At 33.5% G+C, this 23,090-nt stretch overlaps 3 protein-coding genes across 3 annotated transcripts; 1 reads left to right on the top strand and 2 right to left on the bottom strand.

Moving 5' to 3' along the window:
* Positions 1-6,935: 6,935 nt before the first annotated feature.
* Positions 6,936-8,023, bottom strand: LOC133704770 (cyclin-dependent protein kinase inhibitor SMR6-like). The gene has a single exon (XM_062129736.1). It carries the CDS (start codon positions 7,572-7,574, stop codon positions 7,236-7,238), a length of 339 nt encoding a protein of 112 aa, XP_061985720.1. The 5' UTR covers positions 7,575-8,023; the 3' UTR covers positions 6,936-7,235.
* Positions 8,024-10,313: 2,290 nt separating this feature from the next.
* On the bottom strand, positions 10,314-15,702 carry LOC133704963 (glutamate--glyoxylate aminotransferase 2-like). Its single transcript, XM_062130037.1, has 14 exons — positions 15,494-15,702; positions 14,934-15,077; positions 14,110-14,175; positions 13,864-13,981; positions 13,345-13,426; positions 13,110-13,197; positions 12,769-12,927; positions 12,290-12,463; positions 12,071-12,202; positions 11,826-11,891; positions 11,655-11,719; positions 11,347-11,438; positions 11,089-11,245; positions 10,314-10,642 (listed from the first exon to the last, which is right to left on the bottom strand). The coding sequence occupies exons 2-14, from the start codon at positions 15,048-15,050 to the stop codon at positions 10,513-10,515; spliced, it is 1,446 nt and encodes a 481-aa protein (XP_061986021.1). The 5' UTR covers positions 15,051-15,077; positions 15,494-15,702; the 3' UTR covers positions 10,314-10,512.
* Positions 15,703-17,938: 2,236 nt separating this feature from the next.
* On the top strand, positions 17,939-22,170 carry LOC133704085 (lysM domain receptor-like kinase 3). Its single transcript, XM_062128826.1, has 10 exons — positions 17,939-18,672; positions 18,944-19,147; positions 19,286-19,425; positions 19,530-19,619; positions 19,710-19,815; positions 20,170-20,321; positions 20,517-20,614; positions 20,724-20,862; positions 20,976-21,074; positions 21,844-22,170. The coding sequence occupies exons 1-10, from the start codon at positions 18,015-18,017 to the stop codon at positions 22,003-22,005; spliced, it is 1,848 nt and encodes a 615-aa protein (XP_061984810.1). The 5' UTR covers positions 17,939-18,014; the 3' UTR covers positions 22,006-22,170.
* The last annotated feature ends 920 nt before the right edge of the window (positions 22,171-23,090 follow it).

Raw genomic sequence — 23,090 nt, 5'->3', positions numbered from 1 at the left:
TTAATTGTATTATTTATTATTATATTGATTATGAATTAATTTTTATCTTTTTAACATATAAAAAAATCAATAAAATTTATAACTCAAATTACAGGTTAATTATGGTCATTATACTAGTTATTTCGGGAGAAAAATCAACGAGAAGTACAGTCAAACTTGCGGATCACAGAGTGACATTAAGGAAAAACAAAGAAGACGAGTGGGCTCAGCTAATATTTTAGGCACAATATTTTGATCGCCACCCTTTTAAACTTTGAAGTATCTGATCCGCACTCACTAATAAAATGGGAACCAACGTGGAACAGTCTAACTTGATGGCGGTGGCTTTGTCACGACTCGCGCACACATGCAAAGTCTTGCCCATCTTGATTGGTCACTGAAGCCACTTGATCGGTTTTCTAAAAGGAACTTGTGGAGTTATTTTAGAAATTTTATTATTTATGTTTTTTAAAATATTTTTTATTTAAAAATATATTAAAATAATATATTTTTTATTTTTAAAAAATTAGTTTGTGTATCAAAATTATGTAAAAACATTAAAAATATATTAATTTGAAGTAAAAAAGTAAAACAAATTTAATTTTTTTTTAAAATACTTTTAAAAATATAAAAATAAATAATGCTGTTGATTCAAAAGGCTTGCTTTTAATTCGAGTCGCTGATTGGAATGTAATTCTGGGATAAACTTGAGTTGATTTACGGATCCAGAAAATAACCCGACCAGCCTATTATATGAGTTAGCCTTGAGCTATGTACTGAAGCGGTGAAGCCCTTGCTAGTCATGTTCACGAGCCCACAATATTGGAACTGGCGCCCTGACAACAACCATGCAATTAAACACACAGTAGGCATGTTCAGTGGCAGATGTTGTCTTGCGTTTTTTTAAAAATAAAAAATAAAAAAAATATTTTTTTATTTGAAAATTTATTTTAATATTAACTTATCCAAACATCTAAAAATATATAAAAAAACATTAATTTTAATAAATAAATTTTAAATTTTGGATAAACCATGTTTTGGCCGAACTCCCAGATATCTTGGAATGTTGGTTTCGAGACATGATTAAATTTGTTTAGATATAATTGTTTTAAAACAGAAACCATACCTCATTAAAAATTAAAAATACATGTTTTTTTATCATAAAAAAAAATTCAGCAAAACCTCTCACGCTCTCCCAGTAAAATGTTTTCACTTCCTCTCAAGAAAAAGGTAATGAGTTTGTGTTTAATAATACTTTCAAAAATATATTTTAATTAAAAATATATTAAAATAATATTTTTTAAATTTTATTTTTATTTCTACCAAATATATTAAAATCATAAAACAATATAAAAAATTAATAATTTAATATTTTTAAAATAAAAAACAATTTAAAAAACTTGCGATCTTTCCAACAATAGCCGGAAGGCCCGGAACCACAAAAGACTGGGCAATTTCGTTTCAGGGTGCAACCATAGAATATCCAAAAAAGCCAAGCGGATACATCCGGTCATCCACAAAAAGGGGGTTGCCGCCTAAGCTTACCAGGTTTTACTGGCTATTTAATGTATGTTTGGCATTATATTTTGGAAGTTTTTTTTAAAAAAAATTAATATTTTTTATTTTTTTTAATTAATATTTTTTGATGTTTCGTATCATTTTTATATACTAATATCAAAATAATTTTTAAAAAAATAAAAAAATATTTTTTTAATATATTTTAAAATAAAAAACATATTAAAAAATAACCGCTACCATATTCTCGAATACATTCTTATAAAACCAATAATGGTTTAGAGTCATTTTGACGAATATTCCAACCTCCCAATAATAACTATCTGTATGCTTTAAATTTAAACTTTAATAAAACAATAATCTCGAATAGTTTTATTATATGGTTGTAGATATAATAGAAAAAATATATAATTTACCATATTCTTGCATGTATTATACAGACATACAGTAAACATGATTAAAATATTAAAGTGGCATGTGATTTGCTGACTAGGATGGACTCGTTTTACTTAATATGTGTAATAGCTAGGTCTACGTGGATATGTAGTATGTGAGCGGTTTTTTTTCTTTGTAACATTAATTAGTATAAGAAAATATTATCCAAAACAGATGAAAATGCTATAAATTATCTTTAAATCCAACAAATACAAGAGAGAGAGACAAATACTAATTGCAGGAAAATTATAGATTTTTTTAGAATATACATGGATTACCACTACCAGAAAATTAGCGAAAACCAATGAAATTATCGATATAATTTTTCATCGGTAATTTTTACCGATGAACATAATTTCATTTCTAATTTTATCAGTATATACTAACCGTATTACCCACGAATTATATAGTTTTTTGAAAAGTTGCAATGGTTAGAAAATAAAATCTTACCAAAAAGACATTACAAAATCATAGAAAAACACACATGAAAAAATAAATTTAAATTCAACGAATAAAAAAATAAGCATAATGATTTATAAGAGAATAATGATTTATAAGAGAATGCATGTTGTGTGATCAGTATGGTTAAATCTTATCAAATTCTTAGCAAATATTATTACATTAGTTTTAGCAAATATTACACCATTTAAAAAAGTATTATTGTTTTTATTTAAAAAAAAAGTGTGTGATTTTCTAAAACAATAATAATAACAATAAAAAAAATAAAAAACAAAAACTACTCGCGCAACAGAAAGCCATTGGCAAGTATTTAATGAATTCTTTAAATAAAAACATAAACAAGATTAAATAGTATAAATCTTTTAATGAGTACCATAAAAAAATAAAGTATATTTGTCAATTATACTTTATGAGATGAATATTATCTTTATTTAACAAAAGACTTTCAAATATAAAATAAAGATTATTTAAGAATTTACTTGTTATAGACATACTAATAAAAAAATATTTCTTAAATATTTTAATAGTTTTACTCAATTTCCATTCACCTTAAACCTGCCATTGTCTACATCCCCAAACATGCCCTATTCTTGCTCGCATAATCCGTGCATGCATGTTAATTAATATTCTTGCTCCCTTGTCTCCTCTAACTTATCAAGAGTTAAACTGTTAATTAATTAGCAAATTGTCAAGCATATGATCCGCTCCATTACGCCTAATTATTACTGTGACGAAAGGGACCCACCCTGTTTTCTTCGCTGGTCAAACCACGGTCATGGTGCTTATCACTGCCAGGTTAAAAAAATATACTTGAATCAGTATAAAAGTAAATTTAAAAACTATTTTTAAAGGATGTTTCGTAGCAGAAGACGGCGATGTCTTCGTCGTGTATTATTATTATTACGAGACTGTAGCAAACGTCATTGCAAACGTGTCAATAGGTAGTTATAATGCGCGCGCGTCGGCGCGTGTCATGTGTGTTAGCTAGAGTGTATTTGTTTTTATATTTTAATAAATAATTTATTTTTTATTTTTGAATTATTTTAATGTATTAATATTAAAAATAATTTTTTTAAAATAAAATAATATTAATTTAACATATTTATAAGTAAAAAATATATAAAAAAACTAATTATTATTTTTAAAATTTACTCGGAAAAAACGTGATTGGATCTGGGCTAAAGTGACATATATGACAAATGCTACAATATGTTTCGTACAATAAACAGAGACAGGATGACAGTGTTTTATATATATATATATATATATATATATATATATATATATATATATATCACTTTATCAATCTAAACAACTTTTTTGTGGAAAAAAATCATTAAAAAAAAATATCACTTTAAACTATTTTTGTCGGTACCCGTCCCTTGAAGATATGACCGGGTCAGATAAATATTACCCCATAATGCTATCCAATCAAGGACATCGTTTTATCTTATGAATAGGTTGAAGAAAGACATAATTATGTCAAAAATGTTTTCACACAGAAAAATTATTTTATTATTTTATTAATAAATGTATATAAGAGGTTTATTAATTTTTTTCTTAAATAAATCTAAAAATATTTATACTTTAACAAACTATAAAATCCTAAAATAGAAATAAAAAATAACAAAATCACCTAGAAGAACATTTTTTGAACCTAATTTGAATACTTTCATGATCTTAATTGGTTATAGCTAGGGGTGATTATTTTTTATTCAGTTCGGTTTTTATAAAAAAAAGTAACCAAACCAATTTTTTTTAAAAAACTGAAACCGGTTCAAATCTACCAGTTTCGGTTCGGTTTTTAGGACAAAAACTGGTTCAAACCGGTTTGGCTTGGTTTTTTTTATTTCAGGCTTATAAAACCGAACCGAACCGTTCGGTCTTTTCAAAATTTTAATTTTTTTAATCATGTTTTTTCACGATTCGGTTTTTTCGGTTATTTTTTTTTCAGTTTTCTCGGTTTAATCAGTTTTCCAGTTTTTTTGCTCACTCCTAGTCATAGCTGACTACATCCTTATAAAATTAAATATATAGAATTTTTTTAAAATTGAAGTATAATTCAAAATTACGTAAAAAAATAATGTATCTTTATGTTAAATCAATTATTCTATGCAATCTATTAGAGAATAATATAAATTATATATTAGAATCTTACCAAACAACTTAAACTATCAGGTTAAGATAAGTCTTTGATATGGTATTAGAGTTTTAATAACCTAATAATTACGAGTTTGAATCTTATTATTTTTATTTATTTGATAAAAATTAAAATTTAAAGATTTATACAATAAACTCAATGATGAGATATCTATAATAAACTAATCAGAAACACCATCATCGTACCTCAAGCAATTTTACCGGGAAAAGTTAAAAGATGTCAATGAAAGAGTAACTTGGCAAGAGAATAATATAATAATATATGGTACGATAATTAACAACAAATCCAAATTTCCAAACTCGATCAGTGGGCGTATGTTTGCTCGCATAATTGGTGTCATCATGCGTCGATTTAAAATACTTTTGCTCCCTTGTCTCTTCCTTCTTTGTTTTTCTTTTCTTTTTTCGGTGCAGCTCCCTCGTCTGTCTTTAAGCATAAAATAAAAAAACTTGTCGAGAGTTGAATATTAATTAAGCTTACACTAATTGCCAAGCACATAGTATATTATCCCTCGAGGACTCATCATGTGGTCTCCAATAATGTTACTATGCTGCCACTTGACAAAGCAATAATAATAAAAATGATATAATCCTGAAAAATATTGTTTAATTAATTAGATTTTAAATTTACTTTCTAAAAATCTTTAATTCGAGTCTTACAAATCTCAAAATCACTGGAGACTTACATGATCATTAATTTTAGAAACAGTAAAATTAGTTAAGATATGTGCAAATTTACTCAGACATCCACGTTAATAAACAACAACAACAACAACGATACCTTACCCTTTAATTTGTCCTTATAGATTCCTTGGTGTTTCATTTCCACTCCTATACTTTAAAATTTCTTAATGTTACCCTTTATTGCTCAATAAATCTTAATATTGTTGCTGCTGGTTTAAAAAAACCAAAAAATAAAAGTTAAAAACCAAATTCAATAGATAAACTATTTGGGGATATTTGAAAATGTGGCAACGATTGATTTTTAAAGTGTTTTTTGCATGAGAATACATTAAAATAATAATATTTTATTTCTTAAAAATTATTCTTGACATTAACATACAAAAACAATTTGAAAATATCAAAAAATATTAATTTAAAACAAATAAAAAATAAAACAATTTTAATTTTTTTTAAAATTATTTTTTAAACGCAAAAACAAATATAATCTAAATAATAGTTAAGGGAAGCAATGAAACTTTTAAGGAAATTGAAGATTCCATTGGGGAATTTCAAACTCAATATTGATTGATCTACAAGGATATAAAGAAGAAGTTTACCCAGAATGAGTGATTTAAACCACCATTAACACAGTTTACAACTAGCTAGTTGCCAAGTAAAGATCACTCGCAGCATTTCCGCAGGCGTGGTGGAAATCGATTGCCCCACCAACAGCTCCGATCCCGAGAAGCTTTCTTGTAATGTAAGTAAAATGAACCCAAGATTCGGTGAACTTCCCCTGGCTAGCTATCTATGTTGTCGCTGTTGTAACATGTGCTTTCATAGCTACATTATTATTCTCTAGCTACCAAATAAACAACTGGGAGTCCTTGATTACTAGGGTTAGATAAGATTATATTATTCATATATGTGCTCGCGCTCACGAATAGCTTCGTCAATTATTGGTATGGCATGCCAAACTTGAGCTTGAGAATTTTAAACGAGGTCCATTCAACGCACATAGGATTCTAACCTCTACCAATTCACATGTTATCTGTCCTTTTTAATGGTTCTTACGAGAGAAAGCACTACAGAGAGAACTTTCCCGGCCAGTTCCACTACCGTCAGAGTCCGAGGTGGGTGGGGTGGGTCACAGAAAGACTAAACACACTTAAAGTTTAACGTTAAACAAGGATGATAAATAGCAAATCAAGAGTCCATAAAAAGGTTTTGATCAACAGTAGGTCTAAATGGCTATAGGGTCCGAGGGGACTTGTCTCAGTCAATCAGGCCGTCAAGCATCATCCGTGCAGCATCTTCTTATCTTTGAAAAGGATTTACCCCTAACAGCATATGACAACTTTTGGCGACTTAATTGCTTAGATGTTGACTCGCATGTCTCTTCCGCTCCGCATGAGCATGAACAGTCCCATAAAGAGCGACAGAAAGATATGTACCTCTATCAGAAGATGAGAACAAACTGATCAAACCACTGCCATGTTTTGATTAACTTGAAAACTGATCAAGACCAAGAGATCAGATCAGGAAACTAAGACTATTAATCATTGCGATTTGTTTAATTGTCTTCCAACATGGTTTTAAAACAAAGCCATTTAACAAGGGCTAGGAAACCTAATTAATTTAATTACTCTCTTTAATTAACATTTGCAGTACAGGAACAAAGAATATAAGTTCATCTCACCTTAATTTAAAACATAGAAGCAAAATACCAAGAAAAGAAAAAAAACAACTTGATTTGTTAAATATACAAGTAGTAGTATTATACAACTAGCTAAAAGCTTGGTAGGCCAGGAGCATTTTTTTTTGACGAGTAACAAAGACAAAAACATATCAGTGAAGGCAAGTAATCATTCCAGATTTTCTTTTATTTTATTACTAATTATATGACCTGTACAAGCAATGAGATCCTCCTGCTAAGGTTGCCTGCCGAACTCGATCGAATATGCAAGGAAATCTAAAGAAGTAAGTAGTCGTTAAAGGAGGCGAATTAAGAAGTCAATCAGTGATCAGTTTGCCCTTTGTATAAAAAGGGTTTCCAGGTCAGGAGGAGTAAAGAACTCCCTCATACCACTAGTGTAATTACACTTGAAAGTAGCTTTTCGCTTCCTGGGAGCCGGAGGGCACACCAATTTAGAAGGGATTTTGGCTTCTTCACTCGTTGGCGTTGTTGAAGTAGTGCAGTTGTTCTGACCATCATCGCTTTCGTCGTAGATCTCTTTCTCAACTGGATTTGTAAATATGGGTTTCAAAGGAGCTCTTAAAGGAATTCCAGCAATAACCCATCTTTTATTTCCATCTAAATCCAAGCCACCATCCACAACTTGAGGCTTCTCTGAGAACCCCATGTTATGTTTTGGATCCGGCCCGTACTTTAAACTAGAGCAAACCAATACTATAGGAGTAGCTCGATCGGAGAGAGGGAGGGAACTAGCTAGCTATTAAGGAATAAGGAATAAAGCTATTGCTAGCACAGAGAGAGAATAAATAAAGATGAGAGTAGGGATTGGTAGAGAATCAAACGAAACCAGAAGGAAAGTGGACTCGAGAAAGAAGATTTGTAAAGTGAAAACGAAAGGAGATTTTGGTTAAATTCCTGAGTCGTCGTCGTCTTTGTGAAGCTATAGGGAAGGTGGGAATAAGCAAGGGAGGAGATGAAGGTCCATGAAAGAAAGAAAGAAAGAGAGAAAGAAAGAAAAGTAAGGAGTGTTGTTAAGTTATCAAAAAGCTTTAAAGGGGGCGGGGGCGGAGGAGGAGGTAGGTGCATGAATATGATGAGTAAAAATAAATAATTGCTGAATGTTATTGTTTATAGCAACCAGATTTTTGATGGAGAGTGAGAGAAAGAGAACCCGAGGAAGGAACCTCGTGACATAAGCAGATCCTATTTAAGATTTGATTATTTATAAAACCAAAATAATAATAAAATGAAGACTTGTAGCTAGAAAGAGAGTGGAGTGCCCGTGAAACAAGCTGAGCATGGCAGGATCGATTGACTTAGGATTTGGAGCCAAAGACATAGGGATCATCAACTCACCTGTGCTGTTATTCGCCCCTTTATGGCACCCAATGTCTTGTGAACAAAATTTAAGAATAGGACGCCCCCCCTGGTTTTTACGGTTTAAAAGTTTGAGTTTTTTTGAATTTTTTTTTGATATTTTGATTAATAAATAAAAAAAATTCAACTGGGTATGATTTTAATTCTAGATTTTAGAGAATGGAAGAAATGCACCACACAAATGGTTTAATTCTTTCATCTGATTTAGTCCAAGATCTTGAAAAATAAATTAATTTGATTTTTTTTTATCCAAACCAAACTCCTAAACCGATGCTCACCCCTAGTTTTTAATGTTTTTTTTTCTTCATTGTGATGCAGCTATGTGTCATTGACTCATTGATGTAAGAAAAAAAATAAAGTTGATGCAAGACGGGACAGGTTTGCAAAGTAGATTGCGATGTCAGTCTTGTACAACCATTGCCTGCAATTATGTGAATAGCTCAGCAAAATTTACGATGGATAATGACTCTTAATTATTATTTATTTTTTTTGAAAAAAATATATGGAACATCTCCATCCTAGGGAGATGACTTGATGCTATGAAGCTGGTAAAATGCTAAAAGAAATTGAATTTTAAGGATCTTATTTGTATGCTTAGCATCAAGAAATTTATAAAAACTTAATGACTTGCATCATATCTTACAATTTTGACTGAATAAAAGACACAATATAATTAGTAGCATCATGTTAATTAGCTCTCGAGATTCGTAATACAAATATTTTTATTTATGATTTATTTTTTTAAAAAAATATAAAATAATAATTAATAAAAATATTCTAATGACTTGATCTCGAGACTTAGTATTATAAACTTTTATTGACTAACATGTTCTCAAAATGTATCTTTCAAATCATGTACCGAGGGACCATGGTAAAAATATCATAGGACCATCTATTACATCAATTTGTCTTTCATATGTATCGAGAGATCTAAGAATATCATTGGACCATGTGTTATAAACTTCTTGAGACTTACTTTTGATGTAATAATGGTCAAATGATATTTTAATCGTTATTTTATAAGCAATTAACAAACTAATTATTTTTTTCTATAATATTTCATACCTAAATGGACCAAACTCTATGAAAACCATCAAATGCCTGTTGCAAACGCTCTCCCCCTCCCTCTCTCAAGTAATCTCTTCGTGCGTGCGTACTGTTCTTCTTATAACATGCAGCGAATATTTATATTTTGAGCATGCATCATTCTAACATCTGGTGCTACTTCAAATCCCACATATCTGAATTATTTATTCTAGCATTCCCTTTTTATACCTCGTATGTCTTGAACTCTGTATTGGGTTTGCCCTACCAGTTTCCTTTTGATCAGTAAACCTTTCATTTATCAGAGGAGAAGAAGAAGCAGAAGAAGAAGAAGAAGAAGAAGTTGTTCTTACATATTTTGTAGTCTATAAAGATGGACTAAAGCTCTCTTTCAATCAATATGTTTTATTATTTTCAGTGATTATTTTTTCTTCCCAGATGTTAATGAATTTAATAAAACCATGTCTTAAAACATAACTAAATTCCTGTTTAAAAGTCGAAGGACTTCCTTATTAATTGGGTGTTTAAACACCATCACTTCCGATCTTCATATCCGTTTCTAGGCTGGCTGCCACTTAGTAGGGTGGGGGGAGGCATAAATTGCTGGCTTCCTTTCAAAAATATATATATAAAAAGAAAAATTTGCTTATTTACGAAGGGAGTGCGGTTTAAATGGGTGGCAGAGCTAGATAGTAGGTTTCATCGAATTTAAAGAAGGCAGTTCATATTGACAGGCTAAGGCAAGCCCTTAGAGGAGGTCGTAGGCCTTATTTACGAGGAGCACAGAAAAAGCGAGGACTGAATTTATGTTAATCAGAAAAGGGACAAGAATCACGAAAGGCTTAATAAATTCCAGGGCAACTAAGGTTGCTTAGGTCCATCGGCAACTTTTCTTTCAGCCTGGGACAAGATACTGATGCGAAGAGGCAGAGGTAGGCATCCATTTAGTCGCTAGCTCATCAGATCAGAGTAACTGAGTGAAACCTTTAAGAATGACAACATTGGACGTTGGATTGAGCAGGTATTCATACAGACGACCGATGTCTGAGTCATCATTAGCAGCAGAAAGAATCGTCAACAGACTTTAGCTTACATAGCCAAATCCAGGCAATTTAAGGAAGCATTTACCAAACGGCTTGAACTGCCCAATAATATGATACAATTTGCAGAATTTGAAGAATTTATTACAACCTTGAATAACCACCGTGGCCTTCATATTGCTCCATGAAGTCATCGTTGAACTTCTTGAAACTGTCCATGATTTCCGGCATGTCTTCCTCTGCCGGTAAAATGGTTGTCCTTAAATGGAATACCCTACAAGAAAGAATAACAATCAGACACTAGAATTTAATTACAGTTCAGAAACAGACCCATCTAGAGACTTGCTTTTGCACACCCGCAAAAGGAAGGCTGAGGGGGGAAAATGCAAAACCCCCTTCAGAAACAAAAAGTGAGAAGCTAAGAAGAGGAAAAAGAATTCCCCATACCCCTGTCAGATGCTTACATGTCATCTTCATAAATAAATGATTCATATTGAACGTGAAATTAAAAAGATTCAGTATGTGTTAGGAAATCAATCTGCAGGAAGAGAAACCTAACCAGGAGAAACTAGAATCGGCAGAATTCTCTTTTGTTTTGTTTTATTTGTCTGTTTTCATGCATGCTTGTGTGTTTCAAGCAATGTAGAACCATTTGATAGAATACGATAGGAAAATGGCATTTAACCACATCTAAATCAAAATAAAACAACAAGCAGTTACCCTTCTTTCTGTCCAAATCCTGAACCAGGGACTGTGGAAATGCCAGTGGCCTCCAAAAGCTTGAGACAGTAGAAAACATCAGGAACTTTTCCAGCCCTTTTGGCAGCGTCTATTGCTTTAGGTGGCAATCTTATTTGAGGAAATGAATACATGGCACCTAAAACCAAATTCTACGATGTCATACAATGATCACATATAGATTGAGAAAGAGATCACGAAATGAAAGATGTTAAAAATAGCTAAGAAACAACAATTTACCTTCTGTGAAATTGCATATCACATTTCTGCAGCTGTTGAATCCATCAGTCATCATCCTAGCTCTCCTCCTTAAAGATTCCAGGATCCCTTTGCTGCGTTGTTTTGATCATAAAACACTGTTATTACCTGCTCAAAGCAGACAATTCTTTGACTTTGACAGTGGACATCAACATCCATTAACTAGTTTGGTAATCAGATTGACAGTTTAGCATGGTACTAGATCAAAGGGGAATGTCCTTGGTTCCATTTCATAAGATTATCATGAATACTGAATTTACTCCCAAGGAACTAAATCTTAGCAGGCATACCTTTCCCTAATGAACTGCTCATATGAAATATCTCCAGGTTTAGGCGGGTTGACCATCAGCCCCATCTGTAAAGAGGTAGACTTTTTAATTGGAATAATAAGGAGAAACAAGAACTGGATTTCCCAGTTAAATAGATAAAAATACCACTACAGAGTGTGCAAGTCTACTTACGAATATCTGTGCAGGGACATTTGGACTGAGTGATACTGATGCAACCTTATAAATCTCATCAACAGTCTGCAGCATAAATCATAACAAACAAAAATGACTTTTGGATGTTTGTAGTTCAAATACTGCCGGAATTTAAAGATCCTTCTTATGTTTAATTTCAATATTGCAGGTCGCAAAATACATGAGACTGAAAACAGTGAACCAATTATTATGAAAAGGAGAAATCTGTTTGATAAAAAGAAAACCTTTAGAGGAATGTTGGTCATCTCAAAGTATCCACCCCGCTGCCCACATTCACCCCAATATCCTTTGGACACGGTGTGGAAAGAAATGAGCTGAACTTCCTTGCTTACGGGTGGCCCCATGCCCATCAAAACCTTCCAAAGTCGCAACAAAAATATGACTAATACAAATTGTAACTCCAGGTAACAAACACTTGAATTTCGAGGCAAAACAATATTTACCTTTCTAGCACTGATAAAAGGACGCTCATCCTGATAAATGTTCTGCTGATAAACTTCGTCTCCAAGAAGAACCAAGTTTTCTTGGTAACAGAAGTGCAAAATTTCCCTTAAATTAGCTTCACTAAGACACTGACCAGTGGGGTTGCCTGGGTTAATAATCACCATTGCTCTTACCTGATCACATATCAATCATGTTAGATATTTATTTTGCAGTGATGAGTGCTACAAGATAAGTTGGGTCAGCAGGTAATTAATGCACGTTTAGTTTTCAAATGGAAGAGGACAATAAACCAATCTTCACAAGTATATATATATAATCTCAGAGGGTGATTGTTCAAATAACTGGCTAAACCCGGACAGTTAAACCAGTACCCTGATCCATTCTGTTTTTACAGTTTTCAGTTAACTTCTTAGGTTTCAATTTCCAAATAGATAGCAAGCAATTGCATATATAATAGGAAGAGTCAAAGCATACTAACAGTTATTCCTTTAGAGCGAGCTTGTGCAACTGACTGTCTCAGGTCATTTACATCAAGACCCCAGTTTGCTGTCTCTTCTAGAAAATATGGAACAAGGGAGCCCCCAAATAGAGAAATTGCAGCAGAGTAAAGTGGGTACTGTGGCACTGGAACCAAAATCTGACAAATATGCAGTTTTTGTATTAACAAGCATTATCTTGTAAACGGTACTATAATCGTGCTAAGACAAAGAAAACCTCCATTGTTACCAGCAGGAAAGAAGGGATTGGAAAGTTGTAGAAGAAGCAGCCTACATTCAATCAAAGAGGGAGACAATACTACTTGCAGGGAAGTATACTTACCCCATCACTTTCACCTCTGATAATAGTATTCAAGATCTGCATAACACCTTTGCTGGCACCATCAGTGAGAAATATGAGTTCTGGGTCACTGTCAACAAAGCAAGCAGCAAAGTGAACTTCGGCTTACCACTTCCAGTCCAAAGACAACTATTTATTCGGAACACAACTTTAGTTTTTATTTTTTTCATGTAGTCAAAGAGTTGAACAATAAAAATCAATGGCTATAACACATCACCTTGGATATCCATCACGCCTTTCAATGAAATCTGCTACCTCCTTCCTAACTCCTGGCATACCTCGGGAGTCAGTGTAAGCACCTAAACATATGAACAAGAGTAGCTTTAATTTGCATTGCAGGCTGGTGTCTCAGTGGAACTACTCTTTAACAAGCTAGACTTCAGCAGCACAGTATTGAAAACCATAAAGTTGTTAAGACAAGAACATCTGTGAAAGGAATATTGGCGAGAATGAAATAACAATCATAAAGTTGTTAAGACAAGAACATCTGTGAAAGGAATATTGGCGAGAATGAAATAACAATTAGGAAAGATATGTGTAGAGTAGGCATAAGGGGAAGCATCTAGAACACAACCAACTAAAAAAAAATCTTAATATTTCAATGCATGTGATCTAATGACCCTCCATAGACCACCCCCATATACGCATGATACACCGAAATACTCGATACAATTGCTTTGGATTTTTCAACCCTATCCCAAACTTGTGTAAGAAAAGGCAGATAAGAAGAAGATACCTAGACCACCAATAGTCATAGCAAGATAATGTTTAGCTTTTGCAATTGCATCCGCAGGGAAAAACAATCCTACATTTGGATCATCTAATAGAAATGGAGCTTGGCAGAGAGCAACCACCTGCAATAGAACTTTTCATGGTTCAACTCGACTATATAGACAAGAATGCATAAGCAACTCAAAACAGTTCGTTTAAGCAGTAAATACATAAGATAAATAGACAGGAATTTAATATACTTCAACTTAACCTGGCGAGGAAAGGTAAGTGGCTTCTGTCCAAGCGCATGAGGATTGCCGACATTTGTGAAAATAATCTACCGAATAAATTTGAAGCAGTGAGACTCAGAGAAATGTGCATAGGATAATGGCATGTTATACAAAAAAAAAATTCAATGATTTGTCCTGGTTGATTAAAGCCAAAATGCAGATGCCATCTCATGGTTTTACAAGGAAGAAAATGATATGTGAAGTAAGATTTTACACATAAAGTAACATGTAAGGCCCTAGAATAATATCAGGTCTAACGTTCAAGATTGTCATTGATAGCCAAGTGCAGGGCCGTGGAGGATTAATTGCTATTGCATGGCTCATGGCTGTGCTACGAAATATGCAAGAACATGTTTTTGCGGATACATGCTGTTCTTCAATAAACAAATTATACGCAATAGAAAATGCATCTCATATAGGACTAAGTTTTCACATTTGACGAGAGAAAAAGCGTCCCTCTAATGAAAAATGCACGTTACAACATGTGACAAGTCCTTCATGAATTCAAAAGAAGAAGAAAGGGAATACAAACAAGAGGTATATCCAACAAAGGAACGGCAGTGATTTATACGAACACTTGGAAGACACTGAATAAGCAACCGAAACTAGAAGCAATTGATAAAGATTAGTCAGCAGATTCAAAATTGAGGTGTGCAAAATCAAGTAAAAATCTCCAGTTGTTGCATCCTTATAAACCCAGTAGAAACTCATTTAAATCCACTTAACATCATAAGCAAAATTATGAACAGCAACATTTCTAAAGAAAACTTGAGCAGACTATATACACACACACGCACGCACACACCTTCTTCCCTTCCTTCTGGAGCTCAGAAGCTCGAAGATACAACTCGCCTCTAACAGCATACTGAACCTTCTTGACATTTTCATTCAACGATTCATAGTCTAATGCTCTAGGTGCCATGACAGTTAGTCTACCTTCTCACCCGGTCTGAAAAATCAAGTAAGACAGCAAACTCAGTTCCTAGCCATCAATTTTCTTCAGAAAACATTAGAATGAAAACTAAACATTGGATGAAGCAACTGCTCTGTGATCTTAAGAAAAATTGCCCAATTGTCAGAATTTTAAATCTAATAACAACATTTCCAGCTACGAATTTTGACAAGGAATTCACAGCAACCAACGAATAATTATATAACAAATGAGCCAGAGAAGTCAACGAAAACCATCAAACATTTTAGAATCAGACAAAGAACATGCTAACACAACTTCGAAAGGGAAAAATAATTGAAAAAAAAAACCTCAAACCCAAGATAGAGCAAGAAAGAATAGATCAAATTACATTCACGAGAAATCCCTTAAAAAGATTAAGGAAAAAAAAACATCAAATGGTTTGGTGAAGCTACCTGGCTATGACACTGTTTTGGTAAGGGAGATTCACGTGTGTGTTTTCTGCTTGGGCGGGCAAAGACAGGAACTAAACTATGCTGCATGCACAAGAGCAGAATTTCTTTTTTTTGTCAGCCAAAAAATCTGGTTGTGAGGATATACATATATTTTTTTATTATGTGGCAGCAGTCAGCACATGCACTCAGTATTGGCAGCACCAGAGCCACTGAAATTTGGACTTGTTCTGGACTATTGTTTTGTTTATTTAACCCAAAGGGATAAAGCTATCAGTATTCAACAAGTGTGGTGTAGCTTCAAACACTGAGTTCTTGGTAGAGACTCTCCTCGTGGTCATCTCTCTTGGTTTTACTTTGCTGGAGTCAATAGGAGTCACTCTCAGCTCAATGCCTGAGTGATCATCCTAGCATAGCTACTAACACCTGTCACAAGTGGTAAGTTAATTTGAGAGATTTAAGATGTGGAGCCTAATTTATATCGAATTGGATAAAATATAATTTAATGAATTTTGATCAACTTAGTTGACCTCACCTAGTCCATCATGTTAATATTAAAAAAAAAATATATAGTTTTAATAAAAACAGTTGATCTGGATAATCTTATTCATATAATAAATATGACCATTCAACTTGTGAGTTAAAATAACTTGAATAATTATGAAGTTTTATATAATATTTGTTTTTTATTCAGGCAAAGATTTATTCTTAAAAAACATCTATTAATGAAAGAATTTTTTTTAAAAATTATTATAAGAAAGAGCTCTTTGGAAGCATAGGGTAGCATGAAAATGGCATGTTGGAGCTTATAAGAAATCTCTTTAGAAGCTCTTAAAAGAGCTCTTCAGAGAAAGCTGCAATATATTTTTAAAAAGTACAGATCAACAGTGATAGCTGACAGCCTCCAACCAGAAGTAACTGCTCGTCTGATTTCTAGTTTCTCTGTATGAGAATGATTTTTGTATTTGCTGTATCCTTATTTAGGTAATCTTGGGCGGCCTCTCCTTTGTAACCAAAGAAGAAAACTAGTACGTCCGTTAAAAGAAGAGACATGTCAAGAATCGACAATGTCATGGTATTGGAAAGCAAATTTCGACACCAACAATCATTTCGAGCCCTTGCGTTCAAGGGCCTCTGCAAATGACTGCAAGAACTAAACTACTGCGTTCTTCTTCAGCTCTCATATTGTATTCTTTCTTACTTCCCAGGAAAAGAAGAAACGGGGTAGTTGCTGTCAGGCTGATTAAGGGATGAAAGAAACAAAGGGAAGCAGAAGCAACACATCCAAGTCGCTAGCAAGAGCTTTTAAAATCTTAATTATTCTCATAAAGTCAAGTAAATTTATAAGCGCATTGTGTTAACTGTTATGCCTGCAATTCTCAATGCTTGTATCCTTGGAAAAGAAAATAGCTAATGCAAAGATAAAAAGGATTAACAATCCCTTAAAATTTACAATAGGAACAAAACCACAAGGAACACTTCCTTGCACAAGATTACAAAATCTGTTCCGAGCCAAAGAGAGTCGCAAAAAGCTCTGCGCAGACGGGAAAATCAACATCCTTCCAGTCCCATTTCCACAGCTAATGCGAAAGAGGCATGGCTTATTCTATGCCCTGATACATATATGATTATCTTTATTCCTTTTCATACAGCTGTGTTACTTAGTACCAGTGCATCAGACAAAATTATGCTTGCAAAGAGCCCAGCAGACATATTTTGTACACTACACTACACAACCAAGCAAAGTGTGTAGCTGGGAGTTTCCTTCTATGCAAACGAGCATGCGTCAACTCATTGTAGGTGGTGAAATATTCTATATTTGACTGCCGTTAATTGAAACAGCAAGGCATGGATTCTTCTCTGCATGGTTGTCGGATCCGGCTAGGGATCGACTAATCTGAAAAAAAGGTTTGGGTTGTTGAGTCACCGAATTTATCCATGAGTTATTGAATTATTGGCCAACCCGAGTCAATCATTTTTGTTAAAATAATACCATTTTGTTCTTCCTTTATTTTTTTTTAAATTTCTTGTTATTAATGCTATTGACTTTTGGTTAAGTAAATCATATCATTAAAAACAATAAAAAAACATGATTGGATCAATTAAGTTTTATCCGGTTAATATTTTGTTAAATTCAACTTTCCCAAATTAAGTTAAACAACCATGCTTCAACCCATTGAGGAAGTGTGTTTATTGGTAAATCAACAGACAAAATTGTCTCAATCACTAAATTGTAAGCATCGACATAATTAATTATATCATCTTATAATGGATGGGGGAAATACTTTGGAAATTACAAAAACCATATCATATTCAAGATGGAGAACTACAACTCTCCTTGTAAGAGCCTAAAAACAAAGGGGGTGGGCCACATGAAAAATGTCAACCCGACACAATTAACTGTTGTGTTCTGATACAAAATAAACAAACAGGTAATGAAGAGGAGAAACTATGGTTTCTAGCTCCATCACTTCATCTCATTTTCTTCCTCTCTCACGGAAAAAAATTCCTATGCTCTACAACCATGACTTCCCACAATTTCCTTCTTGGTCTCCTGATCACTTTACAGGCAACCCTAGTAGCTATAGTTTTTGCCTCTGATGACTCCACCAATTCACCAAATATGTACCCATTTACTTGCTCTGATTCTGAAGACATCAAAATTTGTAATGCCTCACTGTACCATACCAACTACGACAGCTTACAGAAAGAACAGCTTGCTTCCATTTATGGTGTCAGCCCAGCTCAGATCATTTCTATTTCCTATGCAAGCCGACAAGACTATCTTGTAACGGTACCTTGCTCGTGCAAAAATATCAATGGCACTGTTGGATACTTCTATGATGCAATCCACAACGTAAGTCAAGGAGAACTGTTTTCTAATGTTTCAGCTCAGATTTTTAATGGGCAAGCTTGGTGGGTTGAAGATGAAGCGAGGTTGTTTAATCCAAGAAATAATTTCTCCATGCATCTCTTGTGTGGGTGTACAAAAAGTAAATCCCAAATTGTGGTAACATATACTGTTCAGCAGCATGACACATTATCAGATATTTCAACCAGGCTATCATCTACAGTAGGTGGCATACAGAGCATGAACATAAATCTGATTAAGAACCCAAGTTCCATAAATGTGGATTGGGTGCTGTTTGTTCCCATGGACAGTAAACCGGCCTCTGGAAAAGGTGAATACGAGTTCTTTCCCAAATTTTCAATATTTCATCGATATAGAAGATAAATGGAGATATATCATTTATGTTTCCAATGTCTCCGTTTCTTCCATCTTGAGAGAGTAATCATGCGCTATGTTTCATAGCAATATTTGTCTTTTCGGGGAAAAGAAAATTAATCGCATACATGTATGTATGTTTGCATGAAATGCAGAACTTGATTGAAATTGAGTAAAATCCTGTGTAATTTTTCTTACATGTATCTTTGTCTTTTGTTTCCATTCAGGATCAGGAAGGGGACACAAATGGATAATAATCGTCGGCATACTATCTTCTCTGACAGCACTTTCAATCATCACATTGGTAATCCTCCTTCTTAGGAGAAAAGGATGCCGACAGAACAGCGAGGAGGACTTGAAACCTGTATCCAAAAGCATGAGCACGAACAGAGCATTTTCCTTGCAGAGTCTGTACAAGGGAAGTAACGAAGGTTAGATTTACTTATGGAATCTGAAAAATCATAACAAAAAGTCGCATTAGTTTTATTGTACATGGAAATAACTAGGGTAGCATTAAATTCTGCTGAGACGAAAGAGCCTGCAGTAAGTGACGAGTTTGCATTCTGCAGATGGGACAGCTTTTGAATCAGAAAAACCGGTCGTCTTTAGTCTAGAAGAGATTGAAGAGGCTACAAAAAGCTTTGACAAAACGAAGAAAATCGGAGAGGGTGGATATGGATGTGTGTACCATGGATTATTGCGAGGACAGGTATAGACTTCTTTCTTGATTTCTCCCGAACCCATGCTCATAAGAGAAGGTCTCCAAGGTAAAAAAAAAAGTGTGAAAATACGATTTTTCCTTGCAATATTCAGGAGGTTGCAGTAAAGAAGATGAGATCAAACAAATCCCATGAGTTTTTTGCAGAGCTCAAGGTCTTATGTAAGATCCATCACATAAATGTGGTGAGTGATCATTAACCATTCTCGTCAATCTCAATGCAATTTTGCAAAGAAACATTTGCCTCTATTTACCAATTATAAATCGTGTAACAGGTGGAACTTCTGGGTTATGCCGGTGGAGATGATCACTTCTACTTGATTTATGAGTATGTTCGAAATGGGTCACTTAGTGATCACCTTCACGATCCATTGCTAAAAGGTATTCAAATTAGTGGTACAACATATGCCTCTTAGTTTAGTAAGATGACTTTTCTGCTGCTAAATGTATTATAAGGTAAGCCTAAGATACCTCTCTGTATATAGTTCATAATGAACCCAGAAGAGAACTATGTCATTTTTTCCTTTGAAAAGGATGTTCTTTGAGACTGATGAGTTGCATATTTAGTTATCACAAGACAGGATTGATGCATGTCTTTGGAAAACATGGTTTCAACTTCCTATAGATGGAATATTTTACAAATTTGTTGAGCATTTGGTTTGCAAAAGCTTTACATTTAGGCATTTAACAGACAAGAAAGCTAGCTAGCAGCTGAAAAATGGGGTCTTGAATCAGGTCACCAGCCACTCTCTTGGACAGCAAGAGCACAGATTGCACTTGATGCTGCAAAGGGAATTGAATACATCCATGACCACACCAAAGCACGCTATGTGCACAGAGATATAAAGACAAGTAACATTCTACTCGATGAGGGACTACGAGCAAAGGTACTTAAAACATGTTTTACTAGCAGTTTTTTTATGCTGTCATCATCATCATACTTCATTCTCTAATGATACACAACAGTCTTTGACCAAATGAAATGGGTTTTCCTCTAAGTTAGAGCGAGCTTCCATCGTTTTATCAGACAAGACCTTCTAAAATGGAAAACACAATTAGCTAATCATCATCTGGCTCTATAGGTTGCAGATTTTGGATTGGCAAAGCTTGTTGAACGAACGAGTGATGAAGATTTAATAGCAACACGACTGGTAGGAACACCAGGCTATCTTCCACCAGAGTAAGTCTGTTATATCCTGATTGAATTGTGTGCGCGTGTGTGGTGTCATTCTAGTTTGAGAAAGGAGAAAATTGATCTGTCTTTCTGATTTTACGTACTGCTTGGAAAGATCTGTGAAGGAGCTGCAGGTGACTTCCAAAACTGATGTATTTGCATTTGGAGTAGTTTTAGCTGAGCTGATAACAGGACAACGTGCACTTTTGCGTGACAATCGAGAGAGTACCAAGATGAAATCACTCATTACAGTTGTAAGCTTTACACATAATTACTCAATCATTCTTAATATAATTCTTGCATATATTTTTCTGTATTATCATATATATGCAACTATGGTCAGTACTAACCTGATACATGCTGTCAGGTCTACAAAATTTTTGAAGATAAAGATCCAGAGACTGCTTTAGCAGATGTCATAGATAAAAATCTTCGCAGCAGCTACCCCATGGAGGATGTCTACAAGGTTATATATTTAAATATAGCTTGATCTTATTACTGTATCTGTCTCGTGGATTTCTACGTTAAGCCTATACATCGGACACATTAGTAGACAACGACAATGAAAAATCAGTGAATGGCATAGTTTGCAGACCAATCCGAGATAGACATAGCAAAAAGCTCGGGTCATCAGGTCAATTCAAGTTTCAGTTAATTCAAGTTAACTATTTTATCCGAAACAGTATTATTTTAGTTTTTTTTATTTTATTTTAAAAAAAATTGACATACACCTAGATTTAACAAATAACAGTATATTTCTATTATGTATTTTTTTTTTATGAAATTGAATATGAATGTTTTTGACCAAATTCAACAGCATAACATCATGATGTTAATAAATCATTTTTCATGTATATAGCTGTTCGAGAATAATATAAATCATATTCTAGAACCTTACCTAACAGCTTAAGCTTTTGGGTTGAGATGGTTCTTTAACATGGTATCAGAGCCTTGATGACCAAGCGGTCACGAGTTCAAATCTCACTATCCCTATTTATTTGATAAAATTAAGCACAAGATAATGTGGGCCTGTGAAAGTTTCAAGCTCAAAGGGCTTTCACTTGAGGGGGTGTGTTAGAGAATAATATAAATCATATCTTAGGACCTCACCTAACAGCTTAAGCTATTGGGTTGAGATGATTCTTTGACAATAACTTAATATATAATAATTAAATTAATAAAAAAAGTTGATAATAATATATATAACCATGATTTTTCTTTCTATTTGGTTGCAGATGGCAGAAATTGCTGACTGGTGTTTGAGCGAAGAAGCAATTAATAGGCCAGAGATGCGAGAAGTAGTTCAAAAATTATCCATGATCGTAGTGTCCTCAGTAGAGTGGGAGGCTTCACTGGGAGGGAGCAGCATATTTAGTGGGGTTTTTAATGGAAGATGAACAAATTGTAATTTTCAAGTCTATGGTGTGTTTTTGAAACGTCTTTCATTTAATTGTAAGAGTTTTAAAAGACCCAAAAACATGTAATTAGGATTTGCTGTGTTAATTTAATTTTGTATCATAATTGTGCTAGTCACTAACTTTTTTACCATTTAGGGTTGTGTAGTTTTTGTTTTTTTTATGGTTTTTAAAAGAGTATTTGTCTTGAAAATATATTAAATTGATGAGTTCTTAGTGTTTTTTGATGATTTTAATATCTTGATATTAAAAATAAATCTAAAATAAATTGTTTTAATATATTTTTAAGTAAAAAATACTTTTTAAAAGACCAAAAAAACATGTGTAATTAGGATTTGTGGTGTTAATTTAATTTTGTATCATAATTGTGCTAGTCACTAACTTTTTTACCAATTTAAGAGTGCACTAGTTTTTGTTTTTGGATATTTTTTAAAAACATGTTTGCTTGAAAAATATTAAATTAATTTTTTTATGTTTTTGATAATTTTGAAGTAATGGTGTCAAAAAGTTTATAAATCTAAAAAAGTAATTATTGTAATGTATTTTTAATAGAATAATACTTTTAAAAAACATATTACATCACAATATCAAAGACGTATAATTGGCTATTTTAGTGCTCTTGAGTTGTATATTAGAGCAACTAGGGCTGATATTTGGTATTTTTGGTTTTTGACAAATAAAAAAAAACAAAAAAAGTTGTTGACCACGCGTCAATAATTTTGTCGCCTTCTATGGCGCGTGTGACTCTCTTCGATGGTTATAACCATAGTTTTGAAACCCGGCCCGGCCCAGGGTTAGAACCAGGTCGGGTTAAAGAAAAAATAGGGTAAGAAAAAACCCGATGTGACCCAGTTAACCTCGTGACCCGACAAGACCTGGTCAAAAACTTGGTTGCAACCCGTTAATTTTTGTTTTTTTTACTAAAACGACGTCATTTTTTATTTTTTTTTAAAAAAAACTCACCCGGCAGACCCGATCAAACTCGAAACCCAGGCCTTGGACTGGGCCAGCCATCGGACCAGGTCTAAAAACTATGATTGTAACTGTGATTTTGCCGCATCATTTTA

The sequence above is a fragment of the Populus nigra genome, chromosome 10 (assembly GCF_951802175.1).
Source record: "Populus nigra chromosome 10, ddPopNigr1.1, whole genome shotgun sequence".
In the NCBI taxonomy this organism is placed as follows: Eukaryota; Viridiplantae; Streptophyta; class Magnoliopsida; order Malpighiales; family Salicaceae; genus Populus; species Populus nigra.
Note: the sequence above shows the minus strand (reverse complement) of the source record. Positions and strands in the feature narration are given on the sequence as shown.

Coding starts and splice junctions, on each gene's coding strand:
- LOC133704770 (XM_062129736.1), bottom strand. CDS start 7,574: ATGGGGTTCTCAGAGAAGCCTCAAGTTGTGGATGGTGGCTTGGATTTA.
- LOC133704963 (XM_062130037.1), bottom strand. CDS start 15,050: ATGGCACCTAGAGCATTAGACTATGAATCGTTGAATGAAAATGTCAAG. Junction 13,982..14,109: donor CACTTACCTTTCCTCGCCAG/GTTAAGTTGAAG, acceptor GTTCTATTGCAG/GTGGTTGCTCTCTGCCAAGC. Junction 12,928..13,109: donor TCAGAGGTGAAAGTGATGGG/GTAAGTATACTT, acceptor CATATTTGTCAG/ATTTTGGTTCCAGTGCCACA.
- LOC133704085 (XM_062128826.1), top strand. CDS start 18,015: ATGACTTCCCACAATTTCCTTCTTGGTCTCCTGATCACTTTACAGGCA. Junction 19,148..19,285: donor GTACAAGGGAAGTAACGAAG/GTTAGATTTACT, acceptor TGCATTCTGCAG/ATGGGACAGCTTTTGAATCA. Junction 20,322..20,516: donor ATGAGGGACTACGAGCAAAG/GTACTTAAAACA, acceptor CTGGCTCTATAG/GTTGCAGATTTTGGATTGGC.